General features: G+C 43.3%; 1 protein-coding gene across 2 annotated transcripts; it reads left to right on the top strand.

The window, feature by feature from the left end:
* The first annotated feature begins 106 nt into the window (after window positions 1-106).
* On the top strand, window positions 107-18,544 carry LOC114041210 (zinc finger protein 420-like). Of its 2 annotated transcripts, none has more exons than XM_027859555.1 (5): window positions 107-213; window positions 6,510-6,580; window positions 11,178-11,304; window positions 11,904-11,999; window positions 14,587-18,544. In XM_027859555.1, exons 2-5 carry the CDS (start codon window positions 6,548-6,550, stop codon window positions 16,962-16,964), a joined length of 2,634 nt encoding a protein of 877 aa, XP_027715356.1. In that variant the 5' UTR covers window positions 107-213; window positions 6,510-6,547; the 3' UTR covers window positions 16,965-18,544. The 2 variants fall into 2 exon arrangements, with proteins under 2 accessions (XP_027715356.1, XP_027715357.1); XM_027859556.1 differs by having other exon boundaries at window positions 130-172.
* Window positions 18,545-19,467: the final 923 nt, after the last annotated feature.

Genomic DNA, 19,467 nt, shown 5'->3' with positions numbered 1-19,467 from the left:
GACTACATTTCCCAGAATCCGCCGCAGTCACCAGACTCCGTTTCCCAGAATCCCTCGGAACGTGCCGGCGCTGCTCACCGCCCCTCGGCGCCAACCAGCCCAGTGCGGACCGAGCGTTTCGGAGCCCGGAGGCGTTGGAGGCTCAGTGAAATCGAGGCTAGGTCGGGCCTTGGTGCGTGGGGCGGCTCGGAGGGACGAGCGAGGAGCGAGGGGGTCAGTGCGCAGGCGCGGACACGCAGGCTCCGCTCGGGCTGGGACGGGGTGTTTTGCGTGTGCGTAGACGTGTGAATTGGGGGCCGAGGGGGCTCCGTGGGGCCCAGGCCAGTGTCCCAGGGGGAGCAGGAGGGGGTAACCCCCAGACGCGGCCGCGCCTGAGCCCGGAGCCGTACATCATAGCTCCAGCCCCGCCGCCACTGCCGTGGAACGCCGGCTCTACGTGCGCGCTCCCACCCCACCCCGCCTCCTGCGTGCGCGCCCCCCATCCCCCCGCCTCTTGCGTGCGCGAGCCCGCGGGCGTTAGAGGGACGGCGCTGGGAAGCGCCCTGGGTGCGCTCATCTCCCACCTCCAGACCTTTGCCCCGGCTGCCCCCTCCCCCATGCCTGCAGTTCCTGCCTTCTTGGCCCTGGCTGGCGCCACCTCCGCCCCTCGCCTTTCCTGACCCCTCCCCTTACCTGTATTTACTGGGGAGCGTTGTGGTAGTGGCTGGGGGAGGGAGTCCGGCCTGCATGCCCTCCGGAGCAAAGGGAGCTGGAGAGACCCCATCCCCAGAGGCCTTGAGTGCCTCTCCCAGAAGGGGTCCGCGGGGTGCCTGGGGTCTCCCTCTTTGGCCCGGGAGGGGTTCTGGGGTGGGGGTGGGGGCTGTGCTGGGCCCCGGCCCCCTTCTTCCTTCCCTGGGTTCAGCTTTGGACTGCGCCTTTGTTTGTCGAGGGCGGCCGGGTGGTGCAGGGGGTAGTGCCCGGCCTGGAGCCACCCCCCTGAGCTCAGAGCTGGCCCAGGGACTAGCGGTGAGGCTTTGCCTCAGTTCCCTCCTTTGTCAAGTGAGCTGGAGCAGGAAACGGCCGTGGCTGCCCGGCCCACCGGGCCAGCCAGGACTGATCAACAAGAACGTGTGACCTTGGACAAGTCCCTCTAGCTGGCTCCACAGCGCTTCCTCAGTTAACACGAAGAGGGGCAGCCGTTCCCCCTTCCACCCGCTTCTGCCCCTGCGTTTCTTCTTCAGGTGCTTCGTGCGGAGCCCTCCCGGCACTGGCTTGGGTTTGCATCTGGACTGTCTAGGCCCATGAGGGCCAAAGCTGTGCCCTTGGAGCGTGGCTGTTCCCCTAACCCAGGGGGCCTTGAGTCCAGGCCTCGGCCAGACTGCGGGTCTGGGAGCAGCCCGACAAGCTTGCACAGGCCCTTCCGCAGGAAGGCCCCGGGAGGACGGGCATCTACCGACAGGGGATACCGAGGCAGAAGTGATGTAGGCTGTGCCCCAGAGGGACTTGAATCCTTATGGGGGAGATAACGTGCGCGTGGATGTAAAATACATGGAAACCAATAATCATCATCATCATCATCATCATCATGACAGTTGACATTGATAGAGCGTCTCCTATGTGCCAGGCACTGGGGAAGCACTTTACAAATATTATTTCATCTGATCCTCACAACCCTGGGAGGGAGGTGCCATTCAGTTCAGTTCAAGCACTTTTCAGTCTTGCAGGACTCTTTGTGACCCCATTTGTGGTTTTCTTGGCAAAGATGCTGGAGTGTTTGCCATTTCCTTTTCCAGCTCATTTTACAGATGAGAAAACTGAGGCCAGCAGGGTTAAGTGGTGTGCCCAAGGTCACATGGGGGTAAGTGTCTGGGGCCAGATTTGAACTCATGTCTTACTGACTCTGGGCCCAGTCCTCTAACGAGCTAGCTGTCCAAAGCAGGTATGAGGTAATGGGGGAGGGAGCAGTAGCAGCTGGGAGGGACCAGGGGCTCTTGAGCTTCATCTTGAAGAAAACGAGTGATTCCTTGAGAAGGGAGCATCCTGAGTGTCAGGGAAAGGCATGGAGGCTGGAGATGGGGTCCTGTGCAAGGCCAGTACAAGCTGTGTGCAGGGGGTAGTCAGGTTGGAAAGGGAGAGTGGGACCAGACTGTGGAGAGCTTTCAATGCCCAACAGAGGAGGTTAAATTTAATCCTGGAGGTACTAGGGAGCCACTGGAGTTTGGGGGGGGTGGTGACATGGTCCAATCTGCTTTGCTGCATGGAGAAAGTCCGGGTAATGAATTAGGAGAGAGGCTGAAGGCAGGGAGGCCAGCTGGGAGGCCCCCTAGAAGGCTATTGGTTGTTTGAGCTCAGGAGTATCCACCTAGATGAAATCACAAATACTTTTGAAATATGTAGGCCCAGCTATATAGGCATCCCCCATTTTATTGCATGTCGAAGCTATTACATTTTTTTTTTAAACAAATTGAAGGTTTGTGGCAACCCTGAGTCAAGCAAGCACCATTTTTCCAACAGCATGTACTCACATTGTGTCTCTGTCACATTGGTAATTCTTGTAATATTTCAGACTATTATTATTATTATTATCGTATCTGTTCCAGTGTCTGTGATGAGTGATCTTTGAGGTTACTGTTGTTACTGTTTTGGGGCACCATGAACTGTGCCCATATAAAGCGTCGAGGTTAATCGATAAATGCTGTGGGTTTTGGTTGCCCTACTGACTGGGCCTTTCCCCCATCTATCTCCCTGTTCCCTGAACCACAGCAGCATTGAAATTAGGCCAATTAATAACCCTACAATGTTTTCTAAGAGTCAATCCATATAGCAGCTTCACTGTTGTCTTATTTTAAGAAATCGCTGCAGCCACCCCAACCTTCAGCAGCCACCACCTCGATCAGTAAGTAGCCATGGACATTGAGGCAAGACCCTCCACCAGCAAAATGATTAGTTCTCTCTGAAGACTCAGGTGAGGGTTAGCATTTTTTAGCAATAAAGCATTTTAAAATTAATTGTTTTTTTAGATATAATACTATTGCATACTTAGTAGACTACAGTGTAGTGTAAACATAATTTTTGTATACACTGAGAAACCAAAAAAAAGAGTTACTCTATTGAAATATTTGTATTATTGTGGTGTTCTGGAACTGAACCCTCAGTATCTCCAAGGTATGCCTGTACACTTGTATACTGTGATTAGTTGGAAAGAATGCTATACTTCATGTCAGGAGACATCTGGCTTTAAAAGTCCTTTCTCCAGCACTTGTAAGTATGCCCTTGGACAAGTCCTGACAGCCTCAGACATTTGTTATTTGCGTAACCCTGGGCAGGTCACTTAACTTCTGTCTGTCTCAGTTTCCTCAATAAATGAAAAATGGGGATAAAAGTAGTACTTGCTTCCCAGGGTTGCTGCTGTGAGGATCAAAGGAAATGATATTTGTAAAGTGAACGCGCTATGTCAATACTGCCACCACCAGCAAGTTAAAAGGCTTCCAGTTCCATCTGGGGGATGAACTATACGTGCCTGGTTTCTGAGAACTCGCCATCCTTAGCATGGAGAAGAGATTCTCCACGGAAGGTTGGCCAGTCAGTTAATTAACTGACTAATAATTAAGTGCCCCAAGCACTGTGCTGAGCAGTTGGGATACAGAGACAGTCCTCCCCCTTGAGGCACACACAAGCCGTGAAGACAGCGATGTACAAGCAGGCTCTAAACAGGATAACCTGAATAAACAGGACGTGCTGGCATGCCTGGGGCTCAGGAAGGACTTTCAGCAAAAGGGACTTGGAAAGAGATGAGGAGGAGGGAGGGAGACCATTCTAGGCATGGGGCACAGATGGTGAAAATGTCCAGAGCCAGGAGAAAGGATGGAATGAGCACCTGTCATCTTCCTGCCACCGCTAGAAGCACTTCCACAAATAGCTCATTTGATCCTCGCCACAACCCGAGTCTCCGAGGTCCTTCCTGAAGGGCATCCTGGCCCGTTCTCTGGCCTCGGTCTTCCTTGTGGGGCCTGGGCTCTGGACATCAGAGACATAGTCGATCGAAGCCGCCAGCTAAAAAATCCTGGCTTTTGAATCCCCGTATTGCAGCTTTCTGGGACTGTGAAGTTAGCAGAGCTAACTCATCCAACCCCTCATAGAGGACCTTCCTGCCCTAAGGCCTTCCTCGGGATTTCAGGGCCTAAGCTGATGGGGAGGAATGGATCATTGAGCCGATAATGCTGGCTATTTCTGACCTTCCAGCCTGGGGGACATCAAGGAAACGGTGAAAGGGGAGAATTATACCACTGTGGTTGTGGGGAGGGGAAAGAGGTCATGTGTACAGTTCATTGTGGGAGAAAAAGAGATCTCTAAAGGGAGAGGGTGGGAACCTCCCCACCCTACCTTCCCCCTCCCTGTGGGACATATAAGCTGTGTTGCCAACCTTCCTGCCATCTCTGTGCCAGCCTAATGTTGCCTCTTCAGTTCACCTGCCTTAGCTCCCCGCCCATCCCAAAGCCCTTCCCTCCACAGTTTTGTGCCCTGACTTTGGGGGTCTCTGCCATCCATCACTTCATTTCTCGACTCTTTTCGATCCATTTCCTTGTGGTGCCTTCATGAGAGCCAGTAGGTGGGTCAGTCAGGCATTGCCGTAGTCCCTGTTTGGCAAGGTGGAATTCAAGTATCAGAATTTCAGCGTCTGGCTGGTCATTAGTAGCAAAGCTGGAACCAGAATCCAGGGCAATTTATACCTCCTTCTGTCCCATTTCCACCAGTCTGTTCTGACTAGACAAAGAAGCAATAGTGTATACAGGCATACCTTGGAGATATGGAGGGTTCAGTTCCAGACCACCACAGTAAAACAAATATTTCAATAAACAGAGGCACACAGACTTTTTGGTTTCTCAGTGTATATAAAAGTTATGTTTACACACTATACTATAGTCTATTTAAAGTCTGCAATATCATGTCATAAAGGACAACTTACATATCTTAATTTAAAAATGCTTTATTGCTTAAAAGTACTAATCTTCACCTGAGCTTTCAGACAGTCCTCAGCTTTTTGCTGGTGGAGGGTGTCGCCTCAATGTCGACGGCTGCTGGCTGATCAAGGGGGTGGCTGCTGAAGGTTAGGGTGGCTGTGGCAATTTCTTAAAATAAGACGACAGTGAGGTTTGCCACCTGGATTGACTGTTCCTTTCACTTGAACACTTAGAGGCCATTGTAGGGTTATTAATTGGCCTGATTTCAATATTGCTGTGGTTCAGGGAACAGAGAGAGATGGGGGAACGACCCAGTTGCTGGAGCAACCGGAACACACAACATTTATCAATTAAGCTCCTTGCCTTATATGGACACAGTCCGTGGTGCCCCAAAATGATTACAATAGTAACGTCAAAGCTCACTGACCACAGATCACCATAACAGGTAATAATAATAAAGTTTGAAATATTGCAAGAATTAACCAGAATGTGACCCAGAGACATGATGTGAACACGTGCTGCTGGAAAAATGGTGCCAGTAGATTTACTCAGGGTTGAGACGGACCTTTAATTTGTAAAAAATGCAATGTCTGCAACGCACAGTAAAGTGAAGTGCCATGAAACGAGGTATGCCTGAATGTAGTAGATGGGGTCCTGGCCTTGGAAAGCCAGGAAGAGCTGGGTTCACTAGTAATGATGATAATAATAGCTAGCATTTATATAGCACTTTGATGTTTTCAGAAGCACTTTACAAAAATTATTTTACTTGATTCTCACAACAGCTCTGGGAGGTTGGAGCTGTTATCCTCTTTTTACAGATGAGGAAACTGAGGCAGGCAGGTGAAGAGACTGGCCTAGGGCCTCTCTCACACACACCCCCTACTAAATGTGTTTGACGCTGGATTTGAACCCAGGCCTTCCTGACTCCAGGCCCAGGACTCTCCATTGCGCCATGTAGTAGCCTGATCAAGTCACGGGTCTGATGCACACTGGCTTTGTTCCCCTGGACAAGTCACTTAGCTGCTCTTTTCTCAGGGCAGCTCTCTAAAATGGTAGAAGTTGCTGAGAGGGTGCTGCATTGCTAGGGGGAGTTCCTGTGTCCATGAAGTCAGAGATTCAGGCCCTCTCCTCCTCACACTGACTGCAGTAGGAATTTGGGGCGGCTCCTGTGAAGGAGTTTTCTCTGAAGAACCAGCAGATGGATTCTTCACACGTGCTGTGAGAAGGGGAAGGTCTCAGAGGGATGAAGACGTGATGCAGGCAAGGTGACCTTCAGCTGTAACACTGAGGGTCATAGAGCCCATGGGGTGAGCCTGTGAGATAGAACCAGTGTTTCCTAGTTCCCAGATTTGAGCTCGGTCCCTTCTCAGCTGTTTTGACCCCAGGGGTAGCGTACTCTGCTCTGATTTTGGGGGAAGTATGGGGAGGGGTCTCTCTCGAGTCCATCAAGAGCTTTCACATCCCACTAGTGTGTAGGGAGCTCTATCCTAGAGAATGTGGGAACTGTGACACAGAATTGCTTTTTATGACTTCTTTTTTGTCTCATAGCTCTGCTTTCTCAAAATTCAGGCCTTCCTCAAGAAAAGAGCTGAGAGGAGGAAGAAAGGATGGCGTCTGTGCTCCTGGCAGCTAGGTCCAAGGTGAGTTAGGCTTTCTTCTCTGAAATGCTGTCTCATCTTCTAGACCTTGGGGATGTTTCTTTCTCTTGCCTTCGATTCCATCATGGCTCAGCCGGGAATCTGAGCCACAGAAAGCCGTGGCTATTCTGATGAATGACTTGACATTAATAGAGTTTTCACGTGCGTGTTCCTCAGAGGGAATCCAACCTCCCTGATTTAACAGCAGGGAACGCGCCGAGGCAGGTTGGCAAACACCGCGTTGTTCGCTTGCCTGGTGTTCTCTGAATCCCAGAGTTGGAAAGGCCGTGAGGCTGTGTGGATCGTCCTGCTGGTGAATGAGAATCCCATTTATAAAATAAAAGACAAAAGGAAATACAGGTGTGACTGCTGTCGAGGCCACCAGGCTGGATTTTGGTCGTCACCATTTCCACTGCTGTCGTCCCTTTAATGGTATGCTCAGGAATCTTGCCAGGTAGCAAAGCGATTGAATGAAAATAAGCAAGCCGACTTCACACCCGAGAGCAGAAGGTGATTATTGTCCAGGTGCCGTGAAAGGCTTTAAAACTGGAGCTGTGACTTCTCAGGGGTGAAGTCCGCTTGGCTCATTTCATTCCTTCTTTTTCTTTTTTGACTTGCCCCCTTCTAAGGGATTTCCTAGCACCCTTCCAAAGTGATCTTCTAGTCTCATGCCACCTTATGCATAAAAGTCTCAAAACTTTAAATCCATTATATTCTTAATCTTAGTATAAGGGAAAAAAATGCCTGCTTGGAGTCTGCAGCGTTCCTTGAATGGCCAGGTCATCCTGACCTCCAGTCCTTCTGACAGCATTCTTTTAGGGCCGTGTTCCACTTTTGTATTAATTGTCCATTACTTGCATCTTTTTAGATGCTTTTCTGTGCCTATGTTGGTGTCACTTTCAAACTTTGACAATGAAGAGATATTTGGAAGGAATGAGCAGGGTCATGTGAGCACACACGTGTTTTTTGAAAACTGGTAACTACTGATTGAAACTGAAAATAAAGGCATAAGAAACAAAACTTAAAGCCAGAAAAAAGAAAAATAATTCAGGGTCATTGGACATCTTGGTTCCATCTACATAATAATAGTAAGTGCTTATTAAGAGCCTGCTATTTGCCAGGCACTGAGCTGAAGCGCTGGGGGTACAGAAAGAGGCAGAAGACAGCCCTTGCTCTTAAGCAGCCGACAGTCAAATCACTTATGGAGTGTATTACAGATTGCAAATTGATTTTCTCAAAACAGAGTTAGAAACTAACAGAAGGAAACAGACTTAGTGAGGCGTGCATTACACAGTATAAGTTGTAGGTCCATGATTATCTGCCAAATTGCTTTTCATTTTTGCTAGCTGTTCTGTTTTTTAATTTTAAATTAACTTTTTTTTTCAATTTATCCCAAATCCGCTTTATTTTCCCTCCCTCTTCCTTGAGGGGAAGAAATCTATCCATTTGAAAAAGAGATAAAAATGAATTCCTATACATGACCAGAGAGAGAGAGAGAGTCAGAGAGATCTATATATATCTATATCTGTATCTACGTATGTCTCAATCTGTGCCCTGAGTCTGCCACCTCTCTGTCAGGATGTGGGCAGCATGTTTCATCATGAATCTTTGGAATCATGGTGAGTCGTTGTGTTGATCAGAGGTCTTGTCTTTCAAAGTTTTTTTATTTTTACAAGAGTTATGTAAATTGATCTTATAGTTCTATTTACTTCATTCTGCATCCTTTCATGCAAGTTTTCCCAGGTGTCTCTACATCCACCACAGCACAATAATATTCCATCACATTCATATATTGTAACTTGTTTAGCCATTCCCTAGTTGATGGACATCTCTCCTCAGTTTTTAGTTCTTTGCTATCACAGAAAGAGCTGCAATAAATATTTTTGTTTCCTTTTACCTCTTTGAGGTATAGACCTTGTAGTGGGATTGTTGATTCAAAGGGCATGGACAGTTTAGTAAATTTTGAGGCATAGTTCCAAATTGCTTTCCTGAATGGCCAGACCATTAATATACTGTTTTCCCATAGCTCCTTTAGCATTTGTTATTTTTCCTTTTTTGTCAACGTTACCAATCTGATGGGTATGAGGTAGTACCTTGGGGTTGTTTTGATTTTCATTTCTCTAATTAGTAGTGATTTAGAGCATTATTTCACATGCCTATTGATAGCTTGGATTTCTTCCCCTGAAAACTGCCTTTGACCGTTTATCAATTGGGGAATGGCTCTTATAAATTTGAATTAAGTCTTTATATATCTTGGAAATGAGACCCTTATCAGAGAAACTTAATACTAAGGATTTTTCCCCACTTACCTGCTTCTCTTCTAATTTAATTGTATTGGTTTTGTTTGTACAAAACCTTTTAAATTTTATGTAATCAAAATTATCCCGTTTAACCTTTCTGTGACCATCTCTAATCTTTGGGTACGAACTCTTCCCTTGTCCAGAGATCAGACAGGTAATTTTTTTTCCTTGGTCCTCTATCTAATTAGTTTATGATGTCGCCCTTTCCATCTAAATTATGTACCCATGTGGAGCTCATCTTGGTATTTCACTTCTGTTTGCCTCAGTTACCTCATCTATAAAGTGGGGATAATAACAGCACCTGCATCCCAGGGTTGTTGTGAGGAGCAAATAAGACCTTAATTGTAAAGCATTCGGCGCAGCACCTGGCACGCAGCAAACACTGTAAATGTTAGTTGTTGATATTATTATGTAGCGTACAATGTTGGTTTACGCCTAGTTTCTGTCAGACTGCTTTCCAGTTTTTCCGATATTTTTTTTTAAACGGCGAGTTCTCACTCTTCTAGCTGAATTTCCTCGCCTGTCTGCCTGGGATAAAGTGCCCTTCTTGCAGTCATTGCGGATCTTTTGGTTTGTTATCCATGAGCCTTCTTCTCCTGAAGTCTTTAGAACTGATTTGCTTTTCTACGTTTCGTCCATACCAGATAGTTTTTGGTAATTACTGCTTTGTATCATAGTTTAAAGCTCCATGAGGGCCAAGCCCTCATTCTTCTATTACTTTCAGTATATTTGTCCAAATGTTACTTTGTCTAACTGTAAAGGTCTCCTTTGCAATTTGACTGGCATAGCTCTAAGTGTGCCTGAGAACCATCAGGTAGTGAAAGGCCTTGAGTCCGTGTTGTGTGGCAGTAGGCTAAAGGAGCTGTGGGTGGTTAGGCAGTAGAAAAGGAGGTGTGTGTGTGCGTGTGCATGCGTGTATGTGCACGCACACAAGTGCCCTTATGTGGGGGGGAGGCAGGGTTGGAAGGAGAGGGTGGTGGGCTTCAGATAGCGATTCAGCTTGCTCTGTTTGGGCCCAGAGAGAGGGTGGTACTAGGATCAGTGGGTGGAAGTTGGAAAAAGGAAGATTTAACTTGATGTCTTAAATATTTTCCTAACAATTTATGCTATTCAGTCATTCAGTCGTGTCCGACTCTCCGTGTCCCCGTTGGGGGTTTTCTTGGCAGAGATACTGCAGTGGTTTGCCATTTCCTTCTCCAGCTCATTTGATAGATGAGGAAGCTGAGGCAAACAGAGTTAAGTGACTTGACCAGGGTCACACAGCTAGTGAGTGTCTGAGGCCAGATTTGAACTCAGGAAGAAGAGTCTTCCTGCCTCCAGGCCTGGCGCTCTATCCGCTGCACCACCCAGCTGTCCAAAAGTGGAATGGAACCCTTCAGGAGGTGAGGGGTGTTTCCTCACTGTCTGTCTTCACACAGGCTGGAGGGCCACCTGTCGCAGGTGTTATAGTTGGGAGCTTCTTTTCAGGTGGGAGATGAGCTAGATTTAGGCCTTGGGGTCCTCCTCTGTTCTGTGCTTATCTGAAATGTGTTAATTTGGAAGTAGTATTCTTTAAAAAAAAAAAAATCGAGGTAGCCCAGCCACGAACATTGTATCTTTCTTGTTACTGCTGTCTGTGTCCTCCTCCTATAGTGTGTCATGTGGCACGCTTTGTGTCTCCCTGAGCACCCCCTCACTGTTCTGTGCATTGTAGGGTCATCAAAGGAAGACATTCTGCGCTTTGGCTGGGGGGCCTTGAATAAGAAAAGCCGTGGTTTGGGTGAGAGAGCAGGGCCACATTGCTGGTTAAATAGAGGGAGAATGCCCTCCGTTCCCACCCCCAGCCCTTAAATGCAGCTTATTCTCTGTTTTCTGATTTTACCCAAAACTTGGGGATCAGTGATGGAGAGTGATTATTATGATGTAGCTCCTTAGAAATTAGTTATGTGTGGTGTGACAATTGATGTCAGTGTTGTCTACCTGATTCTACAGATAGATGGGTTTGGGGGTGTCAATTTGAGGCTTTTGGGGTATTCAGGAATGAAGCAAGAGATTGGCTTGGGGCTCTCTTTGTAAGCCAGTTTTCAGGGATGAATTGGGGCAGTTACATACAACAGTCTACATGATGGAGAGTGTGGTCTGAAGTGAGACACCATCTCTGGTGTGGAGAATAAAGGGGCTTGAGGAAATATTTGACACACAATATGTAAAAGGCTTAGCGCCCTCTCCACCTCTCGTGCTCCCTTTGCCAGCTTCATGTCTCTTCTGTGGTCTGTAGGAGGTGGTTGGGCCCTGGATGAGCAGAAATGTTTGTGTTTCAGAAATCGTTGACATTCAAGGATGTGGCTGTGGACTTCACCAAAGAGGAGTGGAGACAACTGAACCCCTCGCAGAGAGATATGTACAGAGATGTGATGCTGGAGAACTATGAGAACCTCGTCTTTCTGGGTAAGGAGGTGTTCCTCTGGGAATCAGTCCCTGGGGCTGTGTGGGCATTCTCATCTGAATTTAGGTTGTGGAACATCTGAATCACTCAGCTGAGTTTTAGTTTGGTTTTCAGGGCGGTTCAAGAACCCTCATCATAGTGGGAGCTGCCTGAATTCTGTATGGCAAACAAAACATTTCTATTCTCTCTTTCCTAGTGAAGACTTTTAAATAAGAAAACTGGAAAGCTTGTGTCTCCACTGTGCATCCCATAAGGCAACATCTTTGGTTTTCCCCAGGTCTTAGCTTGTCCTGTAAAGTCCCACGGTAGATACCTTAAGATGTGAAAGGTTCCCATTAACTTAACAATCGAGTGAGTCAAATGAACCAGTTTTCTTTATGAGCTTAAATCAAATCTTAACCCCAGCCCCTGCGGCCCCTTCCATCCCCCCATTATTTCCTAAGACTACGATACATAGCATCCTGTAGAGGTCTTTAGTCTAGCCCACTCTTGCCCTTCCTACTGTGTTCTTTTTTCCTTAAGGAGAGGAGAGTTGTAGGATTGAAATGTGAGCTATCTTTCTATTCTCAGCAGTTTTCCCCATTTATTTCTCTGTGAGTAGGGCTTTTAGGTTCTCAACCAGATGTGATCTCCCAGCTGGAGAAAGGTGAAGTGCCGTGGGTGCCTGAGGGAGAAGTACCCAGAAGCCCTTGTCTAGGTGAGTGAATATAGGCTCCTCCCTCTCCCTAACCAGGAAGTACATGAGATCTCTGACATGTCTTAATTTTTTGTTTCAATAAATTGTTTTCTTGATGTCTCTGTCTTTTCATGTTTCATACAAAGTCTCACAAAATGAAGTCATCAGATTTTATCTCTTTTACTTCTGTCCTTCATTGTCCTTCCTATGTGATGGTCTTCTCTTTTTGAATGCTCAGTTCAGTTCAATTCAGGCTGGAGATTGACTCTTGGTCTTATGTTCTTGTATTTTCTCTGATATATCTTTCAGTGCTATTTTGTTTTTTACATTTTTGTCATCATTTTGTAGTTTGTTCTTCTGATTCTACTCATGTCTCAATTCCTTGAAATCCTCTCCAAGTTTCCTTAAATTCTTCAAAGGCATTGTTTCTTACTGCAAAATAATTCTTAAGCAAAAAAGGAAAAGAAAGAAAAGGAGGTCATTGTAGTATTTAAGAGAAAAATACCTAAGAGAATCAGAGGTTCAGAAGGAAGCCTAGACAAGCAGGACAGCTTTGAAAGTAGTGTGTTAAATTTATTTTATATATATATTTCTTAAAAAGTAAGAGGTTTGTAATAGAGACTTGCTGTTTCATTTGCAGTCATAGTTTTTCTGTTCTGTTTTTTAGTATATGATGCTTTTTTGGTGTTAAGGACAGTTTTTTTTTTTTTAAATGAGACATATTTAATGTTAAAAAAAAATCCATTTTATTCATGTGACATAACTTGTTCAACTGTTCCCTGATTGATGGGCTCTCTTTGTTTCTATCAGTTTGCTATTACAAAAAAAATTGCTTAAATTATTGAATTCTTTTCCATAGTCACATTGCTCATAATTGGCAGATTAGGGCTTAAATCCAGAACTTCCAACATGAAATTTAGTACTAATTCACTATGCCACAGTTTTTATGTTTCTCTCCTAACCTTCAGACATGCTTCAATGATGGAAAAAAGGGAGGGAAAGGAATAAGCATTTATTAAGTGCCTATTAATGTACCAGGCACTGTGCTAAGTGCTTTATAAATTATATTATCTCATTTGATCCTCACAGCAACCCCAAAGGTAAAAAAAAAAAAAAACAAAGCTATTTTACAGATAAGGAAACTGAGGCACATAGATTAAGGGACTTGCTTAGATCACACAGCTAGTAAATGTTTGAAGTCAGATTTGAACTGAGGTCTTCTTGACTCCAGGCCCATCTTTCTATTGCTCTATCTAGCTGCCTCTTCCATAATTGTAAAGCATTTAGATGGAATCTCCAAGTGGGAAGGGGCCTTGGAAATCATCTCCTTCATCCTGTCACCTAATGCAAGGCTTCACTCTACAATACCCCTGCTATGTAGACATCAAGCCTCTGTTTGGATACTTAAAAGAAGTAAGGAGGAGGTCCCAAAATTTTAACACATCAAATTCCATTTTGCACAACTTTTACTATTATGGTAGACTTCCCTCATGTTGGAATAAAAGTCTTCCTTCCTATGACTTTGGTTTTGTTTTGTCCTTTATCAAAACAGATAGTATTTAATGCCTTGAGAGACTTTCACATAGCCATGTTCTTGTCTGAGTCTTCTATTCTCTTGGCTACGCATTCCTAGTTCATTTGCCCTTTCTCCAGTAATATCATGTCTAGTTCTTCACCATTCTGCTAAATTCCTCTTTGCCTATTCCAGCTGTTTAACGTTCCCTTCCATGGGTGGTACCCAAAACTGGATTCAGAACTTCCAAAGTAATGTGAACAGTACAGTATATAGTGAGGTTGTTACTCTCTGTGAGTTGGACACCACGTCTTTTAATGAACTTTTAACATTGTGCTCATTAATCTTGCCGGATTATAACTTGACAGACAAATCTTCATTTTGTCCACATTACCACAGTGATATCTTGAAAGATTTTGATGAAAATGTTGCCAAAATCTAAAAGCCCAAAGTATCTGCTATGTCTTAATCAATTAGTTATAAAATTTTGTTATTAAAGGGAAATAAGAAATTTGGGGGTTTTGGCACATCTTGTTTTTGTTGAACTCTTGCTAGTTTCTAGTGGGCACTGCTTTATTTTCTCAGTATTTACAAAACCATTCATCTGTTTAAGACTAGAATTTTATGAGAAATTGGCATCAGGTTTACCAGTCCCTAATTTATAGAATCAAATCTGTTTCCTCTTTATGCAAATTTAAATTTTTTTGTTATTGGTGCCAACAGTGATTCTAAGGGAATAGAAGACTATGAATGTAACATATGTTTTAGATAAAAGGACAAGCCGAGAGAAAAAATATAGGCAAATGATGTTGATTTAGCTTTGTAGAATTTACCTTTGTTTAAATCAGTCAGCTAGTTGAGCTTCATTTATCTCAAACGATATTTGTTCTGTAGTTTGCAAATCTATGTTCTTTTTCCTTCCCGGAAAGCAATTTCTGTTTTGCCTTTCATGGAGCAGTGAAGCCCTTGAGTGTAATGTGAGTGGAAGAATAGGTCTTATGTGTCATAAGAGAATTCATACAAAAGAAAAGTTGTTTGAATGTAAAGAATGTGGGAAAGACTTTAGTAACTTTTTTTTGTTGTTGTTTTCTTTAGATTCTCTTATTCAGAATACTAGGCGTAAAATCACAGAATCAATTCCGAAGCAAGCTGTTTCTCTGGGAGAAGCATCCAAAGAAATACTCACAAAGGATAGATCTTGTAATGCCATATTGGGAGATGACTGGGAATGTGATGTCAAGTTACAGAGGCAGAAGGGTAACCAGCCAAGAAAGTCCAAGAAAATGACAGTCACCCATGAAAGCGGCATATTTGGGAAAAGTCTCAGTTCAGCATCATTACCTGTTCCACAGCAGAGAGCTGCCTCAGGAAAAAGTCTCCACGGATATGGGGGAAGTTCAAAGACCTCTAAGCAGTATTCAGGCATTCTCAAGTGTCATAAGATCTCTAGCAAGAAACTTTCTAAATCCAATAAATACAGGAAATCCTTCAGTTACCATTCAGATCTTATTCAATATCATAGAAAAGTTACTGGGAAAAAAACATGTGAATGTAGTGAGTGTGGGAAAGCCTTTAGCACCAGGTCATCTCTTAAAGGACATCTGAGACTTCATACTGGAGAGAGACCCTTTGTATGCAGTGAGTGTGGGAAAGCCTTCATTCAGAGGGCAAAACTGAATGTACATAAGAGAATTCATACTGGAGAGAAACCCTTTGTTTGTCATGAGTGTGGAAAAGCTTTCAGATACTCAATAAGTCTTACTGAACATAAGAGAATTCACACAGGAGAGAAACCTTTTGAATGTAAAGAATGTGGGAAAGCCTTCAGGCAAAGCTCAGCACTTAGGAGGCATCAGATAATTCATACTGGGGAGAAACCCTTTGTTTGTAATCTGTGTGGGAAAGCCTTCATAGAGAGTGGAAAACTTACTGCACATAAAAGAATTCACACAGGTGAGAAGCCCTTTCAGTGTAAAGAATGTGGGAAGACCTTTAGCTACATCTCATCCCTTAGAGATCATTGTAGGTTTCATACTGGAGAAAATAGACATGAATGTAATGAATGTGGGAAATCTTTCAGTAGAAGCACTTCACTTAAAGGCCACCAAAAAATTCATACAGGTGAGAAACCCTATGTGTGCAGTGAGTGTGGGAAAGCTTTCATAGAGAAAGTAAGACTTACTGAACATAAAAGAATTCATACTGGAGAGAAACCCTTTGAATGCAATGAATGTGGAAAAGCCTTCAGCCACAGCTCATCCCTTAGATACCATCGAAGACTTCATACTGGAGAGAAACGATACAAATGCAATGAGTGTGGGAAATGCTTCAGTGCAAGTTCAACACTTAGAAAGCATCAGAGAACTCATACTGGAGAGAAACCCTTTTCCTGTACTGAGTGTGGGAAAGCCTTCATAGAGCGAGGGAGGCTTACAGAACATATGAGAATTCATACTGGAGAGAAACCTTTTGAATGTAACGAATGTGGAAAGGCCTTTAGCTATACCACTAGTCTTACTGAACATCAGAGAATTCATACAGGAGAGAAACCTTTTGAATGTAGTGAATGTGGAAAGGCCTTCAGCCAAAGCTCAACACTTAGGACACATCAGTTAACACATACTGGAGAAAAGTCTTTTGAATGTAATGAATGTAAGAAAGCCTTCAGTAGCCGATCATCCTTGAAACTTCATTGGAGAATTCATACGGGAGAGAAAAAGTTTGAATGTAGTGAATGTGGGAAATCCTTTATCAGAAGCTCATCACTTATGAAGCATCAAAGGATTCACACTGGAGAAAAACCATTTGCATGCAGTGAATGTGGGAAAGCCTTCATAGAGAGAGGAAGACTTAATGAACATATGAGAATTCATACAGGAGAAAAACCCTTTGAATGTCACGAATGTGGAAAAGCCTTTAGCTATATAGCAAGTCTTACTGAACACAAGAGAATCCATACTGGAGAGAAGCCTCTTGAATGTAATGTGTGTGGAAAAGCCTTCCGCCACAGGATAGGTCTTACAGCTCATAAGAGAATTCATACAGAAGAAAAACCTTTTGAATGTAAAGAATGTGGGAAAGCCTTCAGTAACAGCTCAAACCTTATGATGCACTGGAGGCTTCATACAGGAGAGAAACCCTTTAAATGTAATGAATGTGGAAAAGCCTTCAGCAATAGCTCAAACCTTAGGACACATCAAAGACTTCATACTGGAGAGAAACCCTTTGATTGTAATCAGTGTGGGAAAGCCTTCAGAGAGAAAAGACAACTTACTCTACACAAGAGGATTCATACTGGAGAGAAGCCTTTTGAATGTAATGAATGTGGGAAAGCTTTCAGTTATCCCACAAGTCTTACTGAACATAAGAGAATTCATACTGGAGAGAAGCCCTTAGAATGTAATGAATGTGGGAAAACCTTCAGTCACAGTTCATCTTTTAGGAATCATAAGAAATGTCATATTAAAGAATAACAATATCTCTGAAACTAATACAGGAAACCTCTAGTAACAACTCATTCCTTTTGTACTTTTAGAAAATTCATGTTTTAAAGAACGAGAAGGTAACGTGAGAATTTTTTCAACAATTGCACATCGTTTAAGAGAACTGAGAGAATTTACAGAATCACAAAAACTATATAGTTTTGAGGGAACTTGGGGATCACAATCTATCTCATAGCAGTAGAATGTAAGGTACTTGACGGCAAGAATTATTGAATTTTTTTTTTTTTGTCTCTGGTTACCTAGCACCTAGCACAGAGTCTGGCATGTGGTAGGTGCCCAACAAATGCTGCCTAAACAAGAATGTACTATACAATATGCCTGAAAAGTGGGCTGGATGATTTGCTTGAAAATTGGATTCTGGAAGCCAAAATAGGCATTCAAAGCCCTTACTTTCACTCCAGCTATGGAATCCTATAACGAAAGAGTATCTCTCAGGGACTCAATTAAAACCAATGAGATGGTTGGAACAAGTGATATGACAGATATAGCAACATGGGTTTAAGAAAGCTTTTATACTTTTTTTTTTTTTTTTGTATTTGAAAAATAGAAGCCCATGAGATGAGACTTGTAGGGAGTTCAGAGCCATGAACTTTCCCTGGAGAATTGCCTGTTATGAATGTAAGGTGATTTGATTGAAGAGAACATAGAATACCTTTTTAATGGTAACAGAAAGTGATAGCTAAACTTCAGCAATCCAAAGATGTCCTCTGTGGACATATGGATCTTCCCCAAAGAATCTGGTTGACTCTTAATGACTTTCAAGCTTAGTTTCACAGATGCTGGAATTTTGATGTGAACTTGAAAAAAAAAGCTGGAATCATCCTATTAACAAAACAAGTATTGGAGATATTTGTCTAAAGAGACACCTGGGTATCTGCCTCCTGGCAAATGATTGTTGTGGATACTTCCATGATTCTGCATTAAACCTGTTCTGTGTGTGTTGTGTTGTGACACATGCATCTGAGTTTGTAGTTCAAATATATGTATGAATCAGTGTATTAAGAACTAATTTAGCTTAGGATTTATTCTCCCTTTCTTTACCACGCTACTACCAAATGCAAAATACCTAGAAAACTATCAGCCTTTTAACTCTGCATATGAGGAGGGAAGAGGGTTAACTACTTTTGCTGAAAGAAAATTTCCAGAAAGTGAGGACAATTGGAACTGTAGACTCAGAAGTTATAAAGGTTTATTTCCTCATGTATGGCCATGTTTCTGTGAGCTGAGTACAAACACCCCTTTTCCTGTCTAACCAGGAATTTTAAAGCTCTCTTCAGCATAAGACTAGTCCAGTAGAACCTGAGAAAGGTATTTTTATTACTCAGTCTTACCCTCTTTTACATATTTCAAATGGCAGCAACCACTTCTCTTTAATATTCTATCACTGTATTGCTTACTATTGGAAGTTATTATTAAAACTAAGTTTCTCATAAAAAGTAGTTATTCAGTGAGCCAGTTGTCAGTTTGATGAACCATGATTTGCATACTTCATTGTGAATTAAATTGTGTTTAATAAATATGCTTAATATTTTCATATGTTTTCAAAGAACAATGTTAGAATATGCTATTGAGCAAAATCTTCCAAGATGCTCTGTTGTTCAAGAGAAAAGATCCTAAGTTCAAAGGAATTCTGTTTCTAAAGATATGTTTTGGCCTTCCTAACTAAGCAGGCATAGACAAAATAGCTTTACAGCTTTGGAGCTTTGCTTTTAGTGAGTTGTGCGTATACAGGCAAGCTTTGGAATGCAGAAGTAGCAAATAAAGATACCTGACTAGTAGAGCAAAATTAGAAAAGAGCAGAGAAATAGTAAGCAGTACCAAGATCAGAGTAGGTTAAGACCATGATAGATAATATGGATTGAATCTGATTTCGTTGATCTAGAACTTCACGTGAAAAAATTCACTGTATCATTGCAGGTCTACACCTTTGAACATTGCCTAGAGTTCTGAGAAGTGAAATGATTTTCCATGGGGGAAGGGTGGGGTTCACAGCCAATATATTCAGAGGTGAAATTTCAGCTGGGAGCTTCCTGATTCAAAGGCTAGTTCTACCTAATCTGCTATATCCTGTCTGGGTAAGATAAACCATTTTAGAAAACTGGACCAATACAACAGCTTTGTCAATCTGGAGGTTTTACCCAATAGCTTAATTACTTGATGATTGAATCTTTGTAAAGTCTGAAGTTCTATATCAATGACAGATGTTATCCCCCTTGCTTACAGAAGAGCTTTCCTGTAACTACTAAGTGACAAATGTTTAAACTTAATGGATTCAACTTACCTAATTGAATGAATATATAATAAGTATTTTTAAGTTAAGAAGTTTCCCCTCCCCCTGCCTGAAGGGTACCACAGCCAGAGAGAAGGGAAGAATGACTTTGCAGTCAAGGCCTCCTTTGAGGACATCAAGATCAGAGCACACCTTTTGGAAACAGTGCAAATAATAAGATTTGAAGATATGTAAAATATCACC

Source organism: Vombatus ursinus, unplaced genomic scaffold (genome assembly GCF_900497805.2).
Source record: "Vombatus ursinus unplaced genomic scaffold, bare-nosed wombat genome assembly UNPS02014170.1, whole genome shotgun sequence".
NCBI lineage: Eukaryota > Metazoa > Chordata > Mammalia > Diprotodontia > Vombatidae > Vombatus > Vombatus ursinus.
The sequence above is the reverse complement of the archived record's forward strand: the minus strand, read 5'-3'. Positions and strand labels throughout refer to the sequence as shown.

Excerpts from the sequence above, each read along its gene's own strand:
- LOC114041210 (XM_027859555.1), top strand. The coding sequence starts at position 6,548 with ATGGCGTCTGTGCTCCTGGCAGCTAGGTCCAAG. Across the intron at positions 11,305-11,903 it reads TGAGAACCTCGTCTTTCTGG|GGCTTTTAGGTTCTCAACCA; the intron begins GTAAGGAGGTGT and ends CTCTGTGAGTAG. Across the intron at positions 12,000-14,586 it reads ACCCAGAAGCCCTTGTCTAG|ATTCTCTTATTCAGAATACT; the intron begins GTGAGTGAATAT and ends TGTTTTCTTTAG.